Below are 25,872 nucleotides of genomic sequence, written 5' to 3' on the forward strand. Positions count from 1 at the left end.
TCTCTTCTCCCAGGCAACCAGCACCAGAACAAGAGGACACAGTCTCAAGCTGTGCCAGGGGAGGTTTAGGCTGGAGGTTAGGAAGTTCTTCACAGAGAGAGCCATTGGAATGTGCTGCCCAGGGAAATGGTGGAGTCACCATCACTGGAAGTGTTTAAAAAAAGAGACTGGATGAGGCACTTAGTGCCATGGTTTAGGTACAAAGAACAGTAAAGAAGAGAGTTCTTCCAGGAGAACTGCACTGGTCTACCATGAGCAGTTCTATGGTCCTAGTACATGGGCAGCAGATCCAAATTTGAGTAGGGGAAGATCTGAACAAGGCACTTAGTGCCATGGTTTAGCTGATTAGATAGTGTTGGGTGATAGGTTAGACTTGATGATTTCAAAGGTCTTTTCCAACCTGGTTGATTCTGTGACTTAATCCTTTGACAGGCCTGGGACTTTATAGCCCTCCTTAACCAAAAGCTTCAGAGTATTTATGGTATTATTATAAAGCCAGACAATGCAAATATTTCCCCCCTCCCCTTTTATTGAAGAACATTCATCATAAAAAGCACCTCAGTGAAACCTGAGACACATCCTCTACCTCTGTCTTTTTTAAAACACAATTCATTGTTAACCATTGCTGGCCAAGGTTGAGTTGGTGTCAAACTTCAGGTGAGGTAGTTCCAGCTTTTGGGCTGGGTGTGGACTACATGCTTACCAGATCACACACACATGAGGTTAGGGGTCTGTATTTCATGTAACACCAGAAGAAAATTAAATACCAGTCTGAATTAGGTGCAGAAATCACTGCAAGGCAGAAGAGAGTATTTATTTAGAGGCTAATAAAAATATCTTCTATTCAGTTTAGCTGGATGTATACATTTGTTGCAAAATGCTCTGCCTGCTGAAATAAGAAATGAGAGAAATGAGAGCAATCTGTGAGGCAATAATGTTTGGACAGATAACAACAGGAGCAGGGAGGTCATTCTGCCCCTGTACACTGCACTGGTTAGGCCACACCTTGAGTCCTGTGTCCAGTTCTGGGCCCCTCAGTTTAGGAAGGAGGTTGACTTGCTGGAAGGTGTCCAGAGAAGGGCAACAAAGCTGGGGAGGGGTTTGGAACACAAGCCCTAAGAGGAGAGGCTGAGGGAGCTGGGGTTGCTTAGCCTGGAGAAGAGGAGGGTCAGGGGGGACCTTATTGCTGTCTACAACTACCTGAAGGGAGGTTGTAGCCAGGCAGGGGCTGGTCTCTTCTCCCAGGCAACCAGCACCAGAACAAGAGGACACAAACTCAAGCTGTGCCAGGGAACGTTCAGACTGGATGTTAGGAAGAAATTCTACACAGAGAGAGTGATTTCCCATTGGAACGCCCAGGGAGGTGGTGGAGTCACCATCATTGGAGGTGTTCAGGAGGAGACTTGATGGGGTGCTTGGTTGCATGGTTTAGTTGATTAGGTGGTGTTGGATGACGGGTTGGACGCGATGATCTTGAAGGTCTCTTCCAACATGGTCTGGTCTGGTCCATTCCATTCCATTCCATTCCATTCCATTCCATTCCCTGAATTGTGTTTGATACCATTGTGGATTAAGATACAGACAGGCAGAGGCAAACCTTCTCCCCTGCCAAGCACACACTTCTACACAGGAAATACTACATACAGCCTTTGATCAGGGTTAGATTTATTGCCATAAAGCACCTTCCTTTACTTACATGCTTGTAATTAACATTGGTCCCAGATGCCAACACACACTGTGTCCCCCCTTTAAAATACAATTGTCTCACTGAAGATTTGAAATAGGCAAAGAATTATCTACTAAAAAACAAAAAATTGCAAAATTCTCTTTAGAATATTATTTTATTTTTTAAGTAAAAATATATATATACACACACTCACACACAAGTAAACTGTTTTACACTTAAAAAAAGGTAAAAATGATGTCTGAATACTGACTTGCCTCAGAAATTTTCCCAAGCCCAATTCGTTCAACCTCTGGGAATCAGCAGGACTGAGTTCCCGGTACTGGCAAAGGGTGGAACACACATTTGTCTATTGGATCTGAAAGTCCCAACTTGCAAAACTCTCCTCAGTTTCAGTATTAATCTCTAAGCATCTTAGTATGACTACAATAAACCAGTATGTTAAGTCAGCTGGAAGGAAGTATGGAGTACGTGGAGACAGGCTGTAGTGCCTGAGCAAAATCCTTTCAGTCAGGGCTTTCTAAACGAAGATTATAAAAACTGCAAGGAAGGAAATCTGGTCATAATTTACTGCTACCTGATCTGTTTACTCCTCTCCTAGTCATTTGTACAGCAGCTGTTCCTTCTGTTGATCTCATAAATAGCTTAAAAATAGACAAGGTAAAAGCAGAGAAAGGCTCCAGCAACTTCCAGAAGAAAAGGAGTCCAGCATCATGAGAAACCGGTGGACAGGGAATGGCAGGGGAACAGCTCTAGAAACATTCTTCCACTTCAGGCTAGAACTGCTCAAAAGCCTTCAGTGGAAAACAAGCTGAGACAAGAAGGAAGACCAAATAAATTAAAGATTTCACCTTTCCCCTCAAACAAAGGGAAACTGTACAGGCAGATTGAATGCCTTTGTGAAAAAGCTACTGGGCTAGCTGGATGGAGTTTCGATTCAACAACCGCAGCAAGACTTCATACGGCAGTGATTTTCAAAGAGCAGAAGATGACTGCTTGGCTCTGAATCATCCTTTCTGACAGAGGACACTGAACGTTGCAGGCCACAGAAGAGTTTCAGAGTAACTGGGGGAAACACAAATCTGGATGCAAAGTTGCAGCAGCGGCTTCATCTGCTAACAGGCAGCCAACGTGTTCTCAACGTTTCTGAAGCTTCAGGGAAAAGAAACATGCCTGGGGACCTGTTTCTTCTTCACACAGCTTTATTTTTAAATACTAGTTTTCATGTGCTGAAAAACTGTACAGCTTTGACTATTTTAAAAACCCCCTCACCAGGATGCTGCATGACAGAGACTAGTAGAGATATATATATATATATAAAAACCCAACTGAATGTTATTCCACCGAGGAAGTGGAGCTCATGCGCACACGCACCACACACACAACGCTCCTGGAACAGCCAAGTTAAGGGATTTATAAATAGCACAAAAAAAATTCTTTGAATAAAGTATATACATTTTTAGGCTTTTTCCCCCCCCCCCTATAAACATATATATATATAGTGCTCCTAGGAGAGACAAGTAACTGTGTTCTACATCACAATTTAGAACGTAAGATTCCTTGATGTTACTCTAAAGGCCTTTGAGGTTTTTTCTCTTCCTTCTGTAAGCGCGTCCGGCACAGCGACTCTTGCAAAGATGGTTTCCCCACGTGAGTTCCTCTCTCAGTGTCCATAATCTCCTCTTTTCACAGTACAGTTCAACAGCCTGCAGGGCAGCAAACAGGAGAGCTGGCACTGCATGCTGAAATAACAAATGTGATTACCATGTGGAGAGTACTGCACTTCACCGAGAGATCTACAAACGGAGTATGAGCGACCAGCCAAGAAACCATCCTCAGCATTCCCATTTGCAACCGTGCTGTGGGCCTTTAGATGCACACCAATTAAAAAGCTATTTTAAAGATACACTGCTCTTACAAAAGGAGTAACGTTTTGTTTCAACAGTAAGACAATTATAGGCTAATAAGACTTCCATAACGTAACGCAGATAGGGCCAGACACCGTATGACTCTGAGCACCTCCTGGAAAGTACTGTGCAGTCAGCTTTCACTTCTGGAAAGATTGTTTTAATGTGAAATGAATATGTTTAGTACCCATCAAAAGCACTCAGCACTTCATAAAGTCAAGCTAATGATCACCAACTCAAAACCACTCTGCATTAGCAGTAACCACATCCATTCAAGAATGAATGCTCAGCTGATGATGCTCAGAAAAACTACCAAAGGGCCCACGTAAGTGTGGATATTTTTTGTTAACTGTTTTGCTTTTAAAACCCCATCCTACTCATGGAGCAAGTTTTAAATGGAACAATTGGCAGTGAATTCATTAAAACAATGCCAAAAAGCTCACTCATAAAAGGATCATGGGCTGAAGGATCACAATAAGCAAGTACTCCCCTGTCCTAACTGGAATTTGGTAAGTCTTTGCTCTGGTTTTTACTCTTCTGAGAATTAAAAATAAGGAACAGCCAACCACCACCTTTCTTTGAAAAGTTACAGTCCAAAGTCCCATGTACAAAATTCATGGCTGCAATGGTACAAGTCTCCTCCTCATCCTTCTACAATTAAAGCTTGTTTTACACCAAACTGAACAACAGGTTTCCCTTGAAAGCGTCAAAACGAAGCTGACCACATCTTATTCTACTTCCTCGGGGACATTAATGAGACTAAGAGTTGATTGTACTGAGGTCATCCTTTCTAGAAATCTCATGTTTTGGTGCTCATTGTTAAAAGAAAACTCATTTCACATGCCATGTGTTAGGTAACTACTGTGTGTCACGCAAAAGACAGTTTTCCACATTTAGCATTGCTCGCGAGGAAGCCCTGAGGTAACCGCCTTTTTTCCAGGCAACAGTAATACAGTTCCCTTTGACATTTAATCACCCTTTTACAACCTACATTAGTATATGCAACTTGGAGCAGTCCATATTGATTATCAATTGTTCCCAAAGATGGGATATGTCCAGTTGACTGGGCTTTGTTTGTATGTTTTTAGGCTAAGGACTCGGCAGAACGGGCTAATTTGGGCGCAGTGTCTTCTAACGGAGCTTCGACGGAATTCCCCAGGTCTCCATTTTCATGTCCATCAATACTTGGCTTCTTATCAAACACTGTAAGTTAAAAAGGAAATTTAAGGATGAGAAGCAGTCTTGGGAAGGACAGAGCAGGGAGTCTTGTGCTAGGAACTGAAACGTGTGCTGAACTGACCACTAAAATAAAAGCTAATAGGTTTTTAGTGAAACGTTGCGTGGCAGCAAAACACAAATTGTTTCTACAGCTCTCTGAGCTAACACATGTATTTGAAGAATCACAGGATCACACAAACTGTTGCTACAGCTCTCTAACAAATGTATTTGAAGAATCACAGGATCACACTAACTGTTTCCACAGCTCTCTAATGTAACAAATGTATTTGAAGAATCACAGGATCACACAAACTGTTTCCACAGCTCTCTAATCTAACAAATGTATTTGAAGAATCACAGGATCACAGGATGTCAGAGGTTGGAAGGGACCCAAAGAGATCATTGAGTCCAACCCCTCTGCCAGAGCAGGACCATACAATCTAGCTAAGGTCACAGAGGAATGCATCCAGACAGGCCTTGAAAGTCTCCACAGAAGGAGACTCCACAACCTCTCTGGGGAGCCTGTTCCAGTGATCTGTGACCCTTACAGTAAAGAAGTTCCCCCTTGTGTTGAGTCAGAACTTCCTGTGCTGCAGCTTACATCCATTGCTCCTTGTTCTAGAAGCAGCAGCCAAAACACGAAGTGTTAAGGGGAATTAACTACTTCTAGACCAGAGTCAGGAAATGGTTGGAATGAATTTGAATTTCAACCTCTGTTAAAAGGCTATCACACAAAAAAAATCCCCACAAATTATTTTAGTTAAATCTAAGTAAACCAGGCCAATAAGTGAGGGACCAACCAAAAGAGCCAGCAGCCTATTAGTAGGTTAATTGAATTAGCAGTAGATTAATTCTACAATGAATACACACCCAGCATTGTCCATAAATTTGGCTATGGCAACCCCATGCAGAGCTACAGGCTGGGGTCAGAGTGGCTGAGAGCTCCCAAACAGAGAGGGACCTGGGGGTGCTGATTGACAGCTGCCTGAATATGAGCCAGCAGTGTGCCCAGGTGGCCAAGAGGGCCAATGGCATCCTAGCCTGCATTAGGAATAGTGTGGCCAGCAGGAGCAGGGAAGTCATTGTGCCCTGTACTCTGCTTTGGTTAGGCCACACCTTGAGTACTGTGCCCAGTTCTGGGCCCCTCAGTTTAAGGAGGACATCGAAACACTTGAACGTGTCCAGAGAAGGGCAACAAGGCTGGGGAGAGGCCTTGAACACAGCCCTGTGAGGAGAGGCTGATGGAGCTGGGATTGTTTAGCCTGGAGAAGAGGAGGCTCAGGGGTGACCTCATTGCCCTCTACAACTACCTGAAAGGTGGTTATGGCCGGGAAGGGGTTGGCCTCTTCTCCCAGGCAACCAGCACCAGAACAAGGGGACACAGTCTCAAGCTGTGCCAGGGGAAGTTTAGACTCAAGGTGAGGAGGAAGTTCTTCACCAAGTGGGTCATTCGTCATTGGAACAGGCTGCCCAGGGAGGTGGTGGAGTCCCCATCCCTGGAGGCGTTCAAGAGGGGACTGGACGTGGCACTTGGTGCCATGGTCTAGTCATGAGGTCTGTGTTGATAGGTTGGACTCGATGATCCTCAAGGTCCTTTCCAACCTAAGTTATACTGTGATACTGTGAAATTGGTTTGCACTTTGAGACTTCAGAATCAAGCTGCATGTAACACAGTTTTCAGAAGATTTACCTTGTGAGGGTTTGACATCCACGTTGGCATCCTTCCTGTTAGAACTCGGATTTGCACCTTCTTCCAATTCATCAAGATACAAACGATAGCGGTGTCCGCTCTCATCCTCATATTCGACGTTTTCATCATCTGAATCAACTTCTGGAGCAACATACACTACTTCAAATTCAATCTCTCCTCTCTAAAATGCAACAACAAAAAAAATTGCACATTTACTTTACAGCTGCACAGCTCCCTAACAGGATAACCGAGATGAGCTAAGTCACAAAACCATTTCCAGTGTCTTTACCACAGTAAAGTGTATCTGAATGAAGTTGTTACTAACTGAAGTGCAGTTCTATAGCTAAGATTTAGCAAAGCTACCTGAATTCCTTAGCTTTGTACCAAGACATTTTAAACTTCTGATGAGTAGGTTTTCTGATCAATCAAGGGCACTTGTTAACAGTCTGAAAACGGGAAGCAGAGCGGGAGGAAGAGTCTGGACCACAAAGGATATGAGCAACATTGTTTGGCTGCAGCTGTCCAGTCATAAATGAATAAAACATATGCCACTGAATAATTATTTCTCTGGCAATGTGACAGGCTGATCTCAGCCAGCCTTAGTGAAGAATCACAAGCCAGTGGATTTAATTGAACCAGTACTGGCCCAGTATTTTCCTTCCTAAATAGCAAGATGTAAGAGGATTAAGTGTGAGGTGATAGAGCTTCAGGAATCACTGGAGTTTAGCAAGAGCCTGTGCTTAACAGAAAACATGAAAATTCAAGATAATTCAATTGGCAGAACACAGGAAGCACCTAAATTGCCTGTTGGTAGTAAGTCCCAACTGACCTGCTGGGAAAGAATAGTTACAGCTTCTTTATGTTTGGCATCTCTTAGGTTAACTCCGTTGACTGCCAGGATAGCATCACCAACGTGCAGCCCTCCACATCGATCAGCAGGTTGTCCAGGATGGATTTCAGAGATCAGTATTGGAACACCATGCTCCTTCCCACCCTATTAATAATAATAAATAAAAAAATTAAAAGGTTGATTTTTAGTATTTTCTTATTAATAATTTTTTTAAAGGTAGATTTTAATTAACTGATTGCTTCTTACAGCATTACAGAATCACAGGGTCAACCAGGCTGGAAAAGACCTCAGAAATCAAGTCCAACCTATTTGGCATCCTGGCCCACATCAGAAACAGCATGGCCAGCAGGAGCAAGGAGGTCATTCTCCCCCTGTACTCAGCACTGGTTAGGTCACACTTTGATTACTGTGTCCAGTTCTGGGTCCCTCAGTTTAAGAAGGATATTGAGACACTTCAACGTGTCCAGAGAAGGGCAACGAGGCTAGGGAGAGGTCGAGGGAGATGGGGTTATTTAGACTGGAGAAGAGGAGGCTCAGGGCAGACCTTCTTGCTCTCTACAACTACCTGAAGTTGTAGACAAGTGGGGATTGGTCTCTTCTCCCAGGCAACCAGCACCAGAACAAGAGGACACAGTCTCAAGCTGTGCCAGGAGAGGTTTAGCCTCGAGGTGAGGAGAAAGTTATTCACAGAAAGAGTAATTGGCCACTGGAATATGCTGTCCAGGGAGGTGGTGGAGTCACCATCCCTGGAGGTGTTCAAGAGGGGTCTGGACGTGGCACTTGAAGCCATGGTTTAGTTAGTCATGAGGTGCTGGGTGATAGATTGGACTTGATGATCTCTGAGGTCTTTTCCAACTTTATTGATTCTATGATTCTATTACCTAATACCTAACACCTCATCACAACCAAGTGCCACATCCAATCCTTTTTTGAACACCTCCAGGAATAGTGACTCCACCACCTCCCTGGGCAGCACATTCCACTGGCCAATTACTCTTTCTGTGAAGAACTTTCTCCTCACCTCAAGCCTAACATTTTGGTGGTTGCTTTCAAAGTGCTTGTTTCGATATGCTTCAGACAAAATGAACACTTAAGAAGAACATGAGATGTTCCCCTTTATGTTTCCTCACTGAAAAGAATGGATACATTTGAAATATAGACTCAAGGAGTGAAAGGAGACAATTCTGAATAATAATAAAAGCATAAAATCACAGTATCACAGTATAACTAAGGTTGGAAGACGACCTCGAGGATCATCAAGTCCAACCTATCAACACAGACCTCATGACTAGACCATGGCACCAAGTGCCACGTCCAATAAATAATACACAAGGTGATAATAATACACAAGGTGATAATAATACACAAGGTGATGACACAACATCAAAACCTCATTAAAAAACCATTATCAGGCACCATGCTGACTTGCAAGAAACAGAAGTCACATTTAGAATAAAAGTGTAATAGCCAGGATTTTCAAACATTGTTCCAAAGAATTCATAGAGCTTTTGTGAGCTGGGAGATTTGAGTTACAGTCACAACAGCTAAGCTTTGGAAGTCAATTCTGACATTGTTTCAACTCCTCTGCTGACTTAACCACCCCTGAAATTCACCACTGGCTCATCTGCTGTGGTGTCCCTACCCTAAACACAAGTTGAAATCATCAGTTCTACAAAGGGAGCAGTTTATCCATTTCCTGATCTATCAGATTGAACTATCAAGTCCTAGGACCACAGCTCTGGTACTGTGTATTGGGTTTTTGGTATGTTTTAACAATCAATTCACTGATCCACATGTTTTACAGAAGTACAACCACAAAGTTAAATTGCTGCTTCTGTGGGATGGGAAATAAATGCAAGTACTTACTGTGATTGAAATTCCTAATCCTTCATGATCTTCTTTAACTAGTAAAACTTTTCTAATTGGGCCAACACCTTGACTCTTCTTTAAGGCATCAGGGTCCTAGTTTGAGAAAAACACAAATGTAGCATAAATATGTGAACCAGAAAAGGATGCACTTCTGCATTTTGGTTATTTAAATTATATACAAGCAGTGTATCAGTAACAGAGTTTTAGACAAGCTCCAGGCAGGGCAAACTGACAGTGTCCCTTTACAGGCAGGGTATGAAATCTGGAAGAGATTCTTCACTCTGCACTCCTGATGAAAATGTAATTTCAGTGCTAAGTGATGCACAACACACCACTTCACTTCAAAAGAAGGAAACCAGCCACATATTAAAACCAGAGAAGGACTGCATGAAGCAACACTGATCACTACTGAGAAGTTACATGATGTAAACTGCAATTTAGAGCTCATCGAATTATAGAAGATGATCTAATGCTGTCCCAAGGAAGGCACAGCTTGCTCAAGTTTATTTTTACTGTAAGAAAAACAAATCATACCAAAGCCATTCCTCCCAAAACTGGAAAAAAACCATAAATCTAATTAAATCAAGGTATTTATTCTGTTTTTTTTTTTAAGCCAGTGTTGCCATTATGCACACCTTTAAAACCACACATACACTTATTTGTCCAGCAATATTTTGTATGCAACTGGCAGCATAAGCAGCAAGATCCATCAGACCAACTCAGGTATTGAGAACAGATAGAAGTAAAGCACCTTCCTGAAAATGTTTGGGTTTATGCACTGAACACTGGAGTGATTTAACACACCATGTGCCAGCTTGGGTGAATCCTACCAAGGGTACCCACAGCTAAATGCCTTTTAAGGGTTTACTTTTGAAAAAGTACCCTTTGGGAGGCAAAACCAAGCCTAAGTCAGTATTTTGCAGTGTCAGTTTATCTGACCTTTAAAACCAGTTTTAAAACTCAATGTCAGTTCAATCTAATCTCATAAATGTTATTCTTCTTGGGGAGAATGGAGTGGAGGAGAATGGAGTGGAGGAGAATGGAGTGGAGGAGAATGGAGTGGAGGAGAATGGAGTGGAGGAGAATGGAGTGGAGGAGAATGGAGTGGAGGAGAATGGAGTGGAGGAGAATGGAGTGGAGGAGAATGGAGTGGAGGAGAATGGAGTGGAGGAGAATGGAGTGGAGGAGAATGGAGTGGAGGAGAATGGAGTGGAGGAGAATGGAGTGGAGGAGAATGGAGTGGAGGAGAATGGAGTGGAGGAGAATGGAGTGGAGGAGAATGGAGTGGAGGAGAATGGAGTGGAGGAGAATGGAGTGGAGGAGAATGGAGTGGAGGAGAATGGAGTGGAGGAGAATGGAGTGGAGGAGAATGGAGTGGAGGAGAATGGAGTGGAGGAGAATGGAGTGGAGGAGAATGGAGTGGAGGAGAATGGAGTGGAGGAGAATGGAGTGGAGGAGAATGGAGTGGAGGAGAATGGAGTGGAGGAGAATGGAGTGGAGGAGAATGGAGTGGAGGAGAATGGAGTGGAGGAGAATGGAGTGGAGGAGAATGGAGTGGAGGAGAATGGAGTGGAGGAGAATGGAGTGGAGGAGAATGGAGTGGAGGAGAATGGAGTGGAGGAGAATGGAGTGGAGGAGAATGGAGTGGAGGAGAATGGAGTGGAGGAGAATGGAGTGGAGGAGAATGGAGTGGAGGAGAATGGAGTGGAGGAGAATGGAGTGGAGGAGAATGGAGTGGAGGAGAATGGAGTGGAGGAGAATGGAGTGGAGGAGAATGGAGTGGAGGAGAATGGAGTGGAGGAGAATGGAGTGGAGTTAACCAGGTTGGAAAAGACCTTTGAGATCATCTACATTTTGAAACCTAGGTAACAAAATGATGCTGTTAAATTCATATTTATACATAGACATGGCAGAGGCTCAGCTTTCAAAAGAACTAAGTGTTGCCAGGTTAGTCAAAAGAATTTGTCATGGTCATTTATGGGTACGAGCTATTCAGCACGGAACTGTCCTTCAGCATAGAAAAGAATCATGTGTTTAGAAGTGACATTTGAAAGGACACCATACTGAAGTGAAACCAATCACAAAGATGAAGTACTCAGATCTATTTTCCATCTCTTCAGCTTACATGTCCTGGTGGTGCTTGCATCGGTCGTTTGAGATCGTTCCGACCTCGGCACGCTCTGATGACGGTTTTGTGACGGTGGAGGTGTATTTCGGCTTCCAGCTGATTCCAGAGCTTGTCATGGGCAGGTCCTTTCATATCTCGGCCCAGTAACTGAATCTGCTGGACCCTACATAAAGGGAATAAACCAATATGCTACAACTGAAAAAAAATCATACACTTCATCTGGCTCCAGCACACAGCCACATAGCAACTAGTGGAAGAACCGGGGAGACTTTTGGCTCTTCCTTTTGTTCAGTTAACTGCAAATGTGAGTCTTTTCCTGCTTAGCCTTCAGATCTCTCCCTGGGGATGCAAAGGAAGAAAACAACAACAAAAATATCTCATGCTACAGGACATGGATTGAGTTCACATACCTTCCAGCTAGTTCCTTATCTAAATACTTGGCTGCCAGTCTTGCTCCATAAACCTCGGCCTGAAGCACAGCTATGTGTCTACGAAGTGCTTCATTTTCCTTCCTCAGCAACTTCACCTCAGCTTCCAGTTGAGCTTCTTTCACTTTTTCTTTCTTGTTAGCTTCAAGTTCTCTCTCCTTTACATGAAAAAGGGAGGAAAACAACATTGGAAAGCTTTATCAAAGTTAATAATGAATGAGCCCTTAATGTTTCTGCATACACAATCTGAAATTACTCTCCTGGGTGCAAGACATGCATGCAAGATAAAGAGTGAAAGCAGGGATTCTGGAAGTGCAGCTACTGGTTTGCATACTCCCTTCTGGGAAGAGGAGGCCTTGCATTCAACTTTGTGCTCCTGACATGATTTTTATCTGGCTTACACTACTTAGCACAAAATGCATATACCAGTTGAAAGCCCATGAACCAAAATCAGCAACTGCACTTCTCCCTGTCACACAAAGGTAGCAAAATCTAAGCAGCATGAGTATCATCCTTAGCTGTTCCTGGGTTCCAACAGGAACTTCATGCAAAGTAAAGATACTATTTTGAAATAAAACCCAACAAACCCCACTAAGCCCTTCAACTGGACAACATTCTTTTAACTATTTTCTCGTGATTTTTACCATGATGTCAAAGAAATGTTCTACCAGTCTGTCATGCCTGCAAGATGACAATTATTTTCACACAAACAAACAAGAAATGTCCTGTTAGGACTGCCAAGAGAAGTGACAAAAGCCTCAAAAATGTTTTAAACCCTGAGGAAGATACAGAAGAGTTTCATGCTTTCCATGGCTCTACAAGACAGAAGGAGGTGTGCTTGCCATTGGTAATATAAAAGACAACCCCTAAACCAAACAAAAAGGCAAGAGCAGTGGCAAAGATCAAAGCTGACAGTTAACAGTGATCCTGGGGCTTTTTGGAAGGCAAATATTGAGTAATGATAACAAGCTGTATAACAATAAAAGTGGAAATGGTCTTTAGAACCTTTTCCAATCTATCACCACGAAAGACCAAAAGATAAAAGTTAACTTTGCTTCACTTTTTCTTTGTATTATTGTGTTTATATTGCTAGGGCAGTTACACTTGCCAGTGCCTCATGTTAAATTATGCCCCTAAAAAGAGCTGAGAAAAGGGAAAAGAAGGAAAAGTTGGCAGGATTGTACTGGTTTTAATTACAACACAGAGAAGATTTAATACTACATTGATAGATGTGTGCAGTGTTTGTGCTTCAAAAATTGTTTCAGCATCTTCAGTCTGGAGAAGAGAAGGCTCCGAGGTGACCTAATTGTGGCCTTCCAGGATCTGAAGGGGGCCTACAGGAAGGCTGGGGAAGGACGTCTCAGGATCTCAGGTAGTGATAGGACTAGGGGGAATGGAATGAAGCTGGAGGTGGGGAGATTCAGGCTGGAGGTGAGGAGGAGGTTCTTCACCATGAGAGTGGTGAAACCCTGGAATGGGTTGTCCAGGGAGGTGGTTGAGACCCCATCCCTGGAGGTGTTTAAGACCAGGCTGGATGAGGCTCTGGGCAGCCTGATCTAGTGTGGGGTGTCCCTGCCCATGGCAGAGGGGTTGGAACTAGATGATCCTTGTGGTCCCTTCCAACCCTGACTGATACTATGATACTATGATCTTAACTCTGAGATCCTGCCAGAACAATCCTTCAGAACCTGCCAGATGCAACCCCAAATTTAGCTGTAATAATAAAGAAAACACACAGAGGCTGGGGAAAGAGGGCACCAAATCCAGAAAGGAAAAACTAAAACATGAAAAAAGGAACAAGGCAGGTTTGTTTGGCCAGTTTCTGAGGCTCAATCTATCTAAGCTGTTGCACAAAACAAAAGCACTGCTTAAACATCAAAGAAAAACCGAAGAGGTAATCAGCATACTTACCATCTCATCCACAGAAAGGACAGACTTAAGACAGAAGAAAAGAGTTCCACAATTAGAGAAAGAGGCAATAGGAACTTGGAAGAAAATGCAAAAATAAAAAGTCAATTACTAGTTCCAAAAGAAATTCACCATCAGGTTGTTTGTTTTATGAGAAGGCATAAAGAACAAGCAGAGTGCTATTCAGTGTACTTAGAAATAATTATGGCATTGTGCAGTGAAAGTCACTGCAAACCTGGTTTTGAAGTGTTCAGGTTATTGTAGTATTTCAAACAATACTATCTCCTAAAATACCAAGGATGTTTACAAAGATGGTAAGATAATGTAAAAGGCAGGAAAGCAGTTTTGAAAGGGTTGTAGGAAATATAGACTGTAGAAATAGAGAGAAAATAGAGAAATATATACAGAAAATACAGAAATATATATAGAAAATATAGAAACATACATAAAAAATATAGAAACATATAGAAAATATAGAAATACAGAGAAAATAAAAGTCTGTAATACAATGGTGCAGCCACTCTTCTGAGAGCAGCTGCTGGACACATGCAGAGTGCACGACTCCTTAGCTGACCAATTCCTTAGCACGCTGCCTAGAGCAAAACAATGAGTCATTGGTCATTGGAATGTGCTGCCCAGGGAGGTGGTGGAGTCCCCATCCCTGGAGGCGTTCAAGAGGGGACTGGACGTGGCACTTGGTGCCATGGTCTAGTCATGGGGACTGTGGTGACAGGTTGGACTCAATGGTCCTCGAGGTCTCTTCCAACCCTGGCGATACTGTGATAATAACATTCCATGTGTGCCAAGAACAACATCCTCATGTTGGCACCCTTGGATTGGAACATGCTGCAGAAGCCACCTCCTTGGCATGCTGGCACCTCTTACTGGGAAAAGATTTTAGCTTATTGTGGCCTTCCAGTATCTGAAGGGGGTCTACAAGAAGGCTGGGGAGAGACTTCTCAGGATCTCAGGTAGTGATTAGGACTAGGGGGAATGGAAGAAGCTGGATGTGGGGAGATGCAGACTGGATGTGAGGAGGAAGTTCTTCCCCATGAGAGTGGTGAAGCCCTGCAATGGGTTGTCCAGGGAGGTGGTTGAGGCCCCATCCCTGGAGGTGTTTAAGACCAGGCTGGATGAGGCTCTGGCCAGCCTGATCTAGTGTGAGGTGTCCCTGCCCACGGCAGGGGGGTTGGAACTAGATGATCCTTGTGGTCCCTTCCAACCCTGACTGATACTATGATACATGTGGTTGGGTTTTACTGGTTAAGTGATTGATAACAAACAGAGTATATAAACAACCACTCTGAGCAATAGTTACTTCAGTTAGGGACTTAGGTTAGGAACAGCTTAGGGAGGTTTAGGGCTGCTAGGAACTTCTGCTTCTGTTAGTTAGCTGCTTCTGGTCAGGGCTTTAGGATAGGGCTGCTGCTAAGGATATATTTGGGACTTCTGTTAACTGCTTCATCTGTTAAGGGCTTCTGAATTTCTGTTAAGGACACTCTAAGACTCTGTAATGCAATGGATTCTACAAGGCTATAATAAAGGACTTCTGGGATTCTCTGCACTTCTGGAATCTCATTGCTATATGGCAAACAGGGTTTGTGCCTTCAACTGCCACCCAATGGCCCCTGAATCGGGGGGAGGAAACAACAACATGACACCTGTTATACTGGGAAAAGATTTCTTTCAGAAAGAATAGCTAAGTATTTATTTCAGGAGGGACATAAAGGACAGGGAGAATTAGCAAACAAGAATATCATCTGCAAAACAAGAAAAATAATTCATTTAGGCTTCATATTCTTACAACTTGTACTCAACAGCTTCACACTCTTTCTCTGTAAGAGGTACTCTACTCAGACTAAGCAGAAACCCCATAACCTGGAAAGAAAGTCAGCCTAAACTATGAGGATGTTATTATCAACTGCTTACAGATCTGAAACATTTAAAGGTACTTCAGTTCACCATTACTGTACTGTTATACAGTTTGTAGAGCATGCATTTATGCTTAAGTGTCTACATATGAAAGAAGAGTGGTTGCTAACAGAGCAAGATGGAAGTTAACTAGGGCAGAACTTGATTTCCCCACCACATATTCTGTTGACACAGTTCTTTGCCCTTGGAGCTTTTTGACTGCCAGATCATCCTGACAGTTTTTATTTACCTAAACTCAGACTTCCCATTTTAGTGTCATTTAGGCAGCATCAGTTTTGCTTGTTCAAGGTTCCTAGGCCTTGGTAGCCTTCTGTATCTAGAACAGTTTAAAGCTGAACTTCTCTTTGTTAAAACTATGAAATCCCTAAAGGCAAGGTAAAGCAAACTAAAGAGATTAGCCCTAATGTTTATAAACAAAAGGAAGAACTAAGTGGAATTAAGGAGAGACTATCAGTCTAGGCTGAAAGTAAAATTCAGTTTCAACAGAGACAACACCTGAAACAATGCAAGTAAAATGCATTTATACTTCTGTGGAAGAAGACTGCTCTGAGTCTTCATATATCTTTAGGAATTGTTTATAATAAGGTAAGAAGAAACAAAAAGGTTCAAAGTATTACTCTCTACATCTCTCAGGAGTTAAGCCTCAGTAAGAGGTCTAAGCTTCTAAAAACCATTTTGTACAAAACTATCAGTGGCTTACTAAGATATTTAATGACAGTCTGCTGCATGTAGCAATGGATAGCACTGTAGATGCTTCTGAGGCATTTTAAAGAGAAAGAATAACTACTGAGAGAGGACTGTGATGCCATCTACCCTCTTCCTGTATGGCAAAACAATTCCCTTTGTGCTTTTATCAGAGTGTAACTACAATAAAAGAAAGAGGCTTATCTTAGAACAAGCCTCAAGTGTGACACATGAAGATTTGGTTGTATTTGCATACTGGAAGCTATGCTCTTCTGCAGCTTTGGTCTCCAGAATATCATACAAATATTTGCCTATTTTAAAGAAACCACTGAAAACCTGTTTGTGTAAAAGCAATTTCTGAAATTCTTATCCATTACTCATGTTATTTTTAATGGCTGTTAATGAATAACATTTATGGTTGGCTGTTAAAGAAAAAGCTAACTCTCTCTGACCCAGTCAAAGCTTGTAAGCAGCTTATTCACACCTTCCAAGGAAGAACTTCAGCCAGGTAAGAAAAGAGTAGAATATAATCCTTCATTCAAGACACCATACTCACCAGCTTTGCCTTAATAGCCCCAGAATCAACACTCTGACCAGTTTTGGCATGTAGCTGGAGTTGAACAGCATGGAGTTGCAAAAGCTGATCATGCACTTCCTTTTCCAGCACCGCTTTCTCTGCCTGCGTCTCTGTCAGTTCAGATTTCAGATCCACTAACTGTGCCTGTGAAGATACAATCCATCATAGCAGTTAGAGCAATGGGCTCATCAGAACTATGGTATCTGCTGGTGCATGTATGCTATACACAGTGTAATGTAGACAAGAACAATTAATGCAAACAAAAAATAGCAGGAAGGAATTGACTCTCAGTGAGAACTTACTGGGTCTAACTTTTCAGGTACACCATTTAGACAGCCTCATTAAGCTTTTTAGTGCAATTCAATGGGATGGGTCAAGCCAATCTCCAGCTTGCTGCTGCCAAGAAGATGGGGGTGAATGACTCCTCAGAACACAGCAGAATGACCTCTCCCTGTTTGCTTACATGGAGCCTCAACACACTAGGTCAGCATTTACTTTTGTTGAGAAATGAGGCTTCCAACTGTCAGCTTGATTAAAAACTTTATTTACTTGTAAACCCTCAGAGAACTCTAAACCAGGAATTTCCTCCTACAGTAAGATGATATTTAAAATGCTAGAAAGCCATGTATCTTTAGAGAAATGGGTTGCTTACAAAACTGCATTGCTCTCCCCAGTCTCCAGCCACTGCTGAAGTCTCTCTGCCATCAAACAGAAGCCAATACTCACTTGAACTGAAGCAGCAAAAGAATGCATTACCAGGGTAAGAAGTGATGATAGAATTCAGAGCAAATAACTAAGACCTTAATAACAAAAGGCAGAGTTTGAGCCAGTGCCAATTTCACATAGTGTATAACAATATTATCTCTACTTTACTATGTTTGTTAGCACTATTATTGTTGAATGACATTACCTACACTACTGCCTTCTTCCTTTCAGAGACTAACATGCTGCCCACTACTGCTTTTTTCTGTACATATACACAAAAGCTCATCCACTCTAGTTCAGAATGTCTGGAGAAGCAGAAAGTGGAAGAACAGATAAATGACACCAGTGGAATATAGTTCAGCCTCACCTGTACAAGGATGTAGAATAGGAACAGGATAGAACAGAATAGAATAACAGAGGTGTAGCAGGGAGGAGCTACTTCCCTGTGCAAATTACAAAGCGGCAGGAATGGTGGCCAGTGATGCCCCAAAATGCTCACAAAGAGACTGTCAAGCTCATAATAAAATAAATAGATCAATAAATAGTACTCTGCATATGCCCTAGGATTTAAATTCATATCCTGCTGCTTTAAAAAAGAGAACAAAATGAGAAATGGTATGAGTGCACACCATGAAAGTAATCTGTTTACACATTCTGAGAAGCCATAAATCTCTCCCCAGGAACAAATGCAGACACACCAGTCACACCACAAAGCAAAGAGAGTAAGCTGGTTTCAAATCTTGTGATCTACCTCTTTCATAGCCTTCATGGCTGACAAATCTTTACATTATTTTAGGCAAGTTCTGCCCTTCTCAGCTTGGCCAGCTCATTTAATTCTCCATTATGTTATTCTTCTGAGCACTACTTTTTATCCACATTCCCTCACTTTGCTATAAAGGAATCACACAGAAAAGACCACTGAAAATTCAGCAGCTCTACAACCAATTTTGCAAGCTGCTCCATAAGAAACAGAGAGGGGGCAGAGACAACAGAAGAAATTACAAGACAGACCTAACAACAAACACAAGCAGACCAGCAATAAAAAGAAACAAACCAAAACACAAAACCTGGGACTGTTTCATCATTTCTATCTCAGGCTTCCAAAGAAAGCAGTCTGGTGCCATCACTTTATCTGCATGTGTGCATTTCTCCCTTTTACATCTTCCCTCCCTGATGATTTCAGTGAGTCCAGCTTCAAGATTCAAACACACACATGAGAGCAGTACATGGGTGTGATTAAACTTCCTACAAGGTGTAAGTTTTGAGCAAAACATCTACTAGCAGGAAAGAGTGATGGATTAGTACCCTCATAGAGGTCAAAGTGGGAAGACTCAGTTTGTTTACTCCACCCAGATACAAGAGCTAACAGCACTAGGTGGTTTGCTCTCGTCTCTGGGTTGGCCAAGGTGACTAGGTGGAAGGTAGGCAAGATGAAAAAGCAAAGGATGCTGTGACATGGAAACTCAGATCCTGTGGGAAACCTGAGGGGGCCTGAACTGGAGGGTCTTAGTGACTCAAGAAAGTGCTCAACATTGTCATTAGGACAAATCATTCCCCACAAATCAGCAGGAAGGTGAGATTTCACAAGCTCCATTGATGCTGTTACCAACAAACCAACTCCAGTATAGGTGTTTTTAATTGCAAATTTTACAAGAGAGGCCCTTATGAACCTTGCCATGGGAGCAAACCAAAAGTCAGAGACAAAGTATATGAGGCATTTTTACTACTGCAGCAGCCTATCTTCATGTAATTTATGCTAGATCCCAGAAAGTTTACTGAGATGTTTATGTAGTTAAACACTCACTGCTCACTGGGATGATTAACCTTCTGATTTAAAGGCTGAAGGATGATCAAACACAACAGAGCACATTACAACACTGCAATTACTCTGTGACTTCTGCCCCAGTATATGAAACAAAAAAGCAACATAAATATCAAGACATGACACCAGCATATTTGCTTAACATTACATTTTGGGGGCGTTGCTTTAAAGACAGAAACATGGCTTAAAGGCAAAAGTAAGTAAAAAAAGCCCCTAGTTATGCTTTACAAACAATGAAATCATTATTCCTCAGTGTTCCCAAAACATTACAAAACTGCAGGACAGCAGACAATTTTTCAGGATGTGACAGCTGCAGTTCCTACAGCCTGAGGCCTAAACAGGCTCACAGGCACCAGGCATGCAAGCGGCATTGGTTCAATAATAAGAGCCTGTTGTGCACTGTTGTGAACCACACATACTAAGAAGTTTTCATGGGTTCCCCTAATTTTAGCATCAGCTTCTAGATGCCAAGTATCTGTATCATAGTATCAGTCAGGATTGGAAGGGACCACAAGGATCATCTAGTTCCAACCCCCCTGCCATGGGCAGGGACACCCCACACTAGATCAGCCTGGCCAGAGCCTCATCCAGCCTGGGCTTAAACACCTCCAGGGATGGGGCCTCAACCACCTCCCTGGACAACCCATTCCAGGGTTTCACCACTCTCATGAGGAAGAACTTCCTCCTCACCTCCAGCCTGAATCTCCCCACCTCCAGCTTCATTCCATTCCCCCTAGTCCTATCACTACCTGAGATCCTGAGAAGTCCTTCCCCAGCCTTCCTGTAGGCCCCCTTCAGATACTGGAAGGCCACAATTAGGTCACCTCGGAGCCTTCTCTTCTGCAGACTGAACAGTCCCAACTCCTTCAGTCTGTCCTCATAGCAGAGGTGCTCCAGCCCTCTGATCATCCTCCTGGCCCTTCTCTGGACAAGTTCCAGCACGTCCATATCCCTCTTGTAACTTGTCATATCCCTCTTGTAACTCTTAAGTATGATGTTTCTCAAATTGCTGGAAGAAAGGATTGTCCCCAGTCTCACAAGTGTTGCTTTGCCACTTGGACTACAGCTCTCCAAAAGACAGGAACACTCTACCCTTCCCCTGTCTTGACTATTTGACTCTTCCTGCCTATTCAGCAGCACTTGCTGCTGTTTCTCCCGCAGCCCTACTAAGCTTAATGGACCAGTTTGAACGAGAAACCAGGAAAGACACCAGGGTTTCACTGTGCTCCTTGCAAAACCGAAGTGTGACAGCAGTGTACAAAATGGTAGTTTCTGAGTAAATTATCCACTTGGGAATGGTAATTTTTGTTGATTCTCCCACCCCCATTTCAACACAACCAAAGAATGTTTGCTGCTTGTCAATGATGAAAATCACTGCTCGTAGTTTAGGACATCAAATTAGCTGCTTCAACTGGTTTCCCAAAAGCCCACATTCTAGTAGCAGCAGATTTCTATTCCAAGTAAGAAGAAGTATCCAGAGTTAAAAGTGTAATTAATAAAACTGCTCAGTAGATACTGAAATTTTTTATGATATTTAAATAAGAGAAATAAACAATTTACTTTTCTTATGAAGTTACTGCAACTGTGTTTCCAGTTTTACAGGCACACCTAGCATGGGGTAAAGAATCACAGAATCACCAAGGTTGGATGAGACCTCAAGGATCACCAAGTCCAACTCATCACCACAGACCTCATGACTAAATCATGGCACCAAGTGCCACATCCAATCCCCTCTTGAACACCTCCAGGGATGGTGACTCTACCACCTCCCTGGGCAGCACATTCCAATGGCTAACAACTCTCTCAGTGAAGAACTTTCTCTTCACCTCCAGCCTAAACTTCCCCTGATGCAGCTTGAGACTGTGTCCTCTTGTTCTGGTGCTGGTTGCCTGGAAGAAGAGACCAACCCCCTCCTGGTTTTGGTTTGGTTTAGTTTTCTTTGTCTTGTTTTGTACTGTTTTGGTTTTCTTTTAAAGGGATTCTCACATTAATTATATAAACTCCATGTTTTAGCTGATACAATGACAAGTTACCTACAGAGAAATTCTGCTTAAAAGGAGTTTGTTCCTCCAATCCTGCTGATTCCAAGTTCAAAGTAGTGAAATTACATAGGCAATTAACTACTTAGACATTCACTTAAAGCTTTTCCTGAACTATAGCCTGTACTTGGGCTCAACACAACTGCCAAGACATAGGGTGTGCTTTCCCAGACATTCCTTTCTAGCTTGTTCATTTAAAATTACAGAATCAGAATGGTAGTCAAAGTGCTAGAGTTAGTCAACCTCAGTTTTCACTGGCACATTGACTTATTTCCTGTTACCTCTACAAAATTGCACCATACAGAACTTTAATTTTTGGAATGGACATGTAGGCACTGCCTATTTTTTTTTTCCCTCAAGTGAAAGTCAAATGGGAAAAGCCAAAGCCTATAAACTTCCTCTCAATTCAAAATCTACCCAAATCTCACAGTGGCTGTCAGCCTGCACCTGCTAATTTATAATGCTTTCTAAGAGAGCATCACAAAAAATCTCCTCAAAAACAGCCATCATCTTTTGCTCTGGAGCCTAAGGCCCTTACAATCATCCATCAAGATACACTTCTTCATTTGCTCATACTGAAGTTAAGCTGGGCTCAGAAAAGATGGTGGCTTCTGTCACCTAACACTTCCTATTTGATAAGCTACCTTAATTTAACTCTGTCCTACTGTGACCAGCAGGACAAACACAAAAGCAAATCCTCCTTTGCTTAATCAATTTAATTTAGGACTGCAAATGCTGTTAAGCACAGTAGTATGTTTATAACCTTCACCACACTAAAGCACAAGTAAATGGATCTGCATACATCCCCGGTGCATCTGCACACCTCCAGGTTGCTTCTGGAAGTAACATACCCCTGAACTGGCAATGTAACTTGCTCTTTGGAAACCTCTGTCTTCCTGAAACACTTCCTTCACTAGTGAGAAACACCCTTCATACAGTATTTTACCTGGACTCATCTCTCTAGCAGTAGGTATACACCAATGATGCCACAATATTTGCTGCACCAAAGCCCTGCAGAAGGACCTTCCATCCACTAAAGCAACCAAGCTGTGCCTCTTAAAAGCAACTGTATTACTCAAAGAATGCACATTAAGCTGATGAAATTGATAAACCCAGTTCTAAACTGCATTTCTTTAGTCCTGTCAAGGAAATACTGTGGTTTGTGGGTTCAACTGCATTAATAATTTTTCAATTATGAACTTTATTTTCCTCTAGGAACAAATACTACTCCTTCAGTAAGACACCAGCAGGCAAATGCAGCTGCAGGAGTAAAGTCTTAGCTTTCAACAGACATACTCAGTCAGTGCATAAAGGCACAGTTCTGAAGATGGATTTAACTTATTGGCTTGACTGTGTCTTTGTACCTAAGCAAACTATGAATAATGACACTTCATGGATGTGATGACAGCTCTGCATTAAATATACAAGCACTACAAAGTTACAGTTGTTAGCTACTAAGAAATGAATGCAATTTGAAGTTATGAAATACATCCATTAGAAAAAAGTTAATTCACTGAGTACATCTTCAACTCCAATATTAGTGTTAATCATCTCTGTCAGTATCTTTAACTGCATGCTTCATTTTGGACACTGAGGCATTTGACTGAGTATCTGTGCACATAAGAAGACAAGGCACGTTCTCAACAGAGCAGCTCCATCTCTTGGAGATTTTAACCAGCAGCTTTAATTTACAGTTTATCACTGTAATAATCATGGGGGTTTAAAATGAACAATTTTCAAGGCAATATTATAACCTCCTAAAGGTCCATTTGAAAGATTAAAGGGATGAGGCCTAATACTAGCATCAGTAATAAAAGTATTAGACAAAAGAGGTTTTATTCTCTTCCAAAGCACTCACTCTGAATCCTCCATATCATCATCAATGACCTCATAGACTTTGACATACACAATCATTATGCTACAACCATTAACTGTGCTCCTTGGCTCTTCAGCTCATTCAAGACTGAAGGGACTGATCTTCAGTTGTTTAGCTGCCCCTAGTAATTTTCATTAGCTGCCAAAATACCTTTCAAGATCGGAGTTCTGTCATTTCCTTTCAAAAACATTTGAGCTTGAAACAACTTTTCAAAGAGGTTATTTACCAAGCATCAACTCATTCTCCTAAAATAACTTGAAAGCTCATCTGTTTTACAAGGCTGTACAGTGTGCCCACCATCCCTGTGTAATATGCAATAAATAGGGATTGATTTCCATCAAACCCTAACTCTTATTTTACTACACCTATACAATTAAGCTTACTGTATAGCTTTATAGTATGTGTGTATATATATACATAGAATATATGACAGTACAGCAGTATGAACACAAAGAATACCGTAAACATCACTACAGTAAGTATTCTGGTGAAATAAAGGCTAACATGAAAAAAGCTCCCAGTTTAATTAGGCCTTTCTTCGACTCTGAAGTATTTTGTTCCTGTTAAACTCTCTGGATTATTTTGCATAACAACATCTTCAAACCAGGAAGAAACCTGATTACAACCCAAGTCAATTTACCTACTTCACTTCCTACTGCAAGGCACACCTTCAGAAGAGCATGTCACTGTTTGAAGATACTTACATCTCTTTATTATCATAAGTATAACACAATGGACTGGAAGAACTAAATTCTGTGGTTTATTTGTCTATTGAAGCTCTTACAAAGCGTGTTATCTTCATGGGTTTGAAGAATCTTCTCCCTTTACTCTCATACATTTAAAAGGAGACCAAGCAGCACAGCAATAAAAAGAATGGTTTACAAGAGATACTGAAAGGTTTTTAGCCCAGGGAAAAGCTAATTGAGGGAAGAAAAATCAACAGTCTTCTACTGTGTAAGAGAAGAACAAGGCAGTTAACATCCACACCTGGTAATAAGCCAAATGACACCACCTACTAAGCTAAACATGAGTCAGGTTGGACAGCTACAAAATGACAGGAAAGCTCCCCAGAATCTCCTTCCAGAGCACTCCAGCTCTTGCACAAGCCACAGGACCTGCAGCCCTGCCCAGCTTGGCTCCAGCTGACGCATCTTTCTTCCCACCCTGACCGAAATTCTGGATTAGACATGAAGAGAACTTTCCAAGAGTAAGGAGAGTTAATATTCTCCTCACAGAATGTGCAATCTCTGCTATTAATTTTCAGGCACCGAGTTTGGCAGAGAGCTATTTGATCTCGCTCAGAGAAAGAAAGGACCTGCCAAAGTCCCTCCAAAGTCGATCCATTTTTCTATTTGTTTTACTTATAAGCAGGCATAATGTCCTCAATTTGATTACAGATTATGAGATGTAAGCATCTCGTCTTCGGCCCGTTCTTAAAAAGCTTTCCAACTTCACTGGAGACTTAACGCACGTAGGAGACCAGTCAGCGGCATCTGTTGCTCAAGACTGCTGCTCCCAACATCAAAGAGAACTTTCCTTTTTTCGGCACGCACCGCTTCATGCCAACGCTGTACTAACCAAAACCTGAGGACCGGCACGGCCAGGTCCGCATCCCGCGGGGCTGGACAGAGCCTCTCAATACGCAGGCCAGGTTAACCCTTGCCGGTCGGGTCCAGCACGGCGCCCATCAGCCGCAGACCGCAGGCGGAGTCTCGCTGCCGCCGCCACGGGCAGGGCACGGTGTCCCCCGCCACCCCTGCGCGGCGGGGGCGTGGGCTGCGCCGCAAGACGAGCACGGCGCCGAGCACAGAAGCCCACTGCCCCACCTCCGACCAGAGCCCCCCCGGGGCCTCCTCAGCTTTCCCCTCACCTCCAGCTTGTGGTTGATCTGGGACACGGTCTGCGCCTTGTGGCAGAGCTGGGCAAAGCAGGAGCTGAGGCTGGTCATCTTCTGCCGCCCCTCGTAGGTGATGTCGGCCTGGTCGGGGTCGATTTCCCCCAGCAGCAGGTCCACGTCCACGAAGGCCTTGTCGAACTCCTTCTCCAGCACCTCCAGCCAGCGGAACATGGACACCCCGCCGCCTGCCGCCGAGGCCGAACCGGCCGCGCCTCCGCCGCAGGCCGCAGCGCCCGGCCCGCAGGAACCACCGCCCGCCGCCGACATGCTGATGCTGCTGCCGCCGCCGCCGCCGCCGCCGCCCCCTCCCCTCGCACGCTCCGGTCTCCCGGGCAGGGCAGGAGCAGAGCCCGCGCCCCCTGCCTCAGCCTCCGCCCCGCCTCAGCCGCTCCCCCGCGGCTCGCTCCCCGCGCGCGACCCCTCCCGCCCCGCGGGACAAGGCGGCAGCGGCGGCGGCAGCAGCAGCAACAGCAACGACGGGCCCGACCCGGCTTCACCGGGGCAGCCACGCAGGGAAGCGACAGGAATGTGCCCCGGCGCGCATGCGTGACGGCTCTGACAGGCGGCTCCAGAGGCGGTGCAGGGGCACCCGGCGGACCGCAACGCGCGGCTCATACTGCCTGCCGCCGCGTGGAGTTGTGGCAGGCAGCGGTAGCCG

General features: G+C 43.4%; 1 protein-coding gene across 2 annotated transcripts; it reads right to left on the minus strand.

Moving 5' to 3' along the window:
• Nucleotides 1–776: 776 nt before the first annotated feature.
• Nucleotides 777–25,481, minus strand: GOPC (golgi associated PDZ and coiled-coil motif containing). 2 transcript variants are annotated; one of them, XM_068162293.1, is made up of 9 exons: nucleotides 25,188–25,481; nucleotides 16,855–17,019; nucleotides 13,686–13,709; nucleotides 11,757–11,932; nucleotides 11,344–11,509; nucleotides 9,216–9,311; nucleotides 7,329–7,493; nucleotides 6,500–6,680; nucleotides 777–4,794 (listed from the first exon to the last, which is right to left on the minus strand). In XM_068162293.1, exons 1-9 carry the CDS (start codon nucleotides 25,479–25,481, stop codon nucleotides 4,676–4,678), a joined length of 1,386 nt encoding a protein of 461 aa, XP_068018394.1. In that variant the 3' UTR covers nucleotides 777–4,675. The 2 variants fall into 2 exon arrangements, with proteins under 2 accessions (XP_068018394.1, XP_068018395.1); XM_068162294.1 differs by lacking the exon at nucleotides 13,686–13,709 and having other exon boundaries at nucleotides 25,188–25,465.
• Nucleotides 25,482–25,872: the final 391 nt, after the last annotated feature.

This window comes from Melanerpes formicivorus, unplaced genomic scaffold (genome assembly GCF_026170545.1).
Source record: "Melanerpes formicivorus ecotype bairdi unplaced genomic scaffold, bMelFor1.0.p_v2 SCAF_63, whole genome shotgun sequence".
In the NCBI taxonomy this organism is placed as follows: domain Eukaryota; kingdom Metazoa; phylum Chordata; class Aves; order Piciformes; family Picidae; genus Melanerpes; species Melanerpes formicivorus.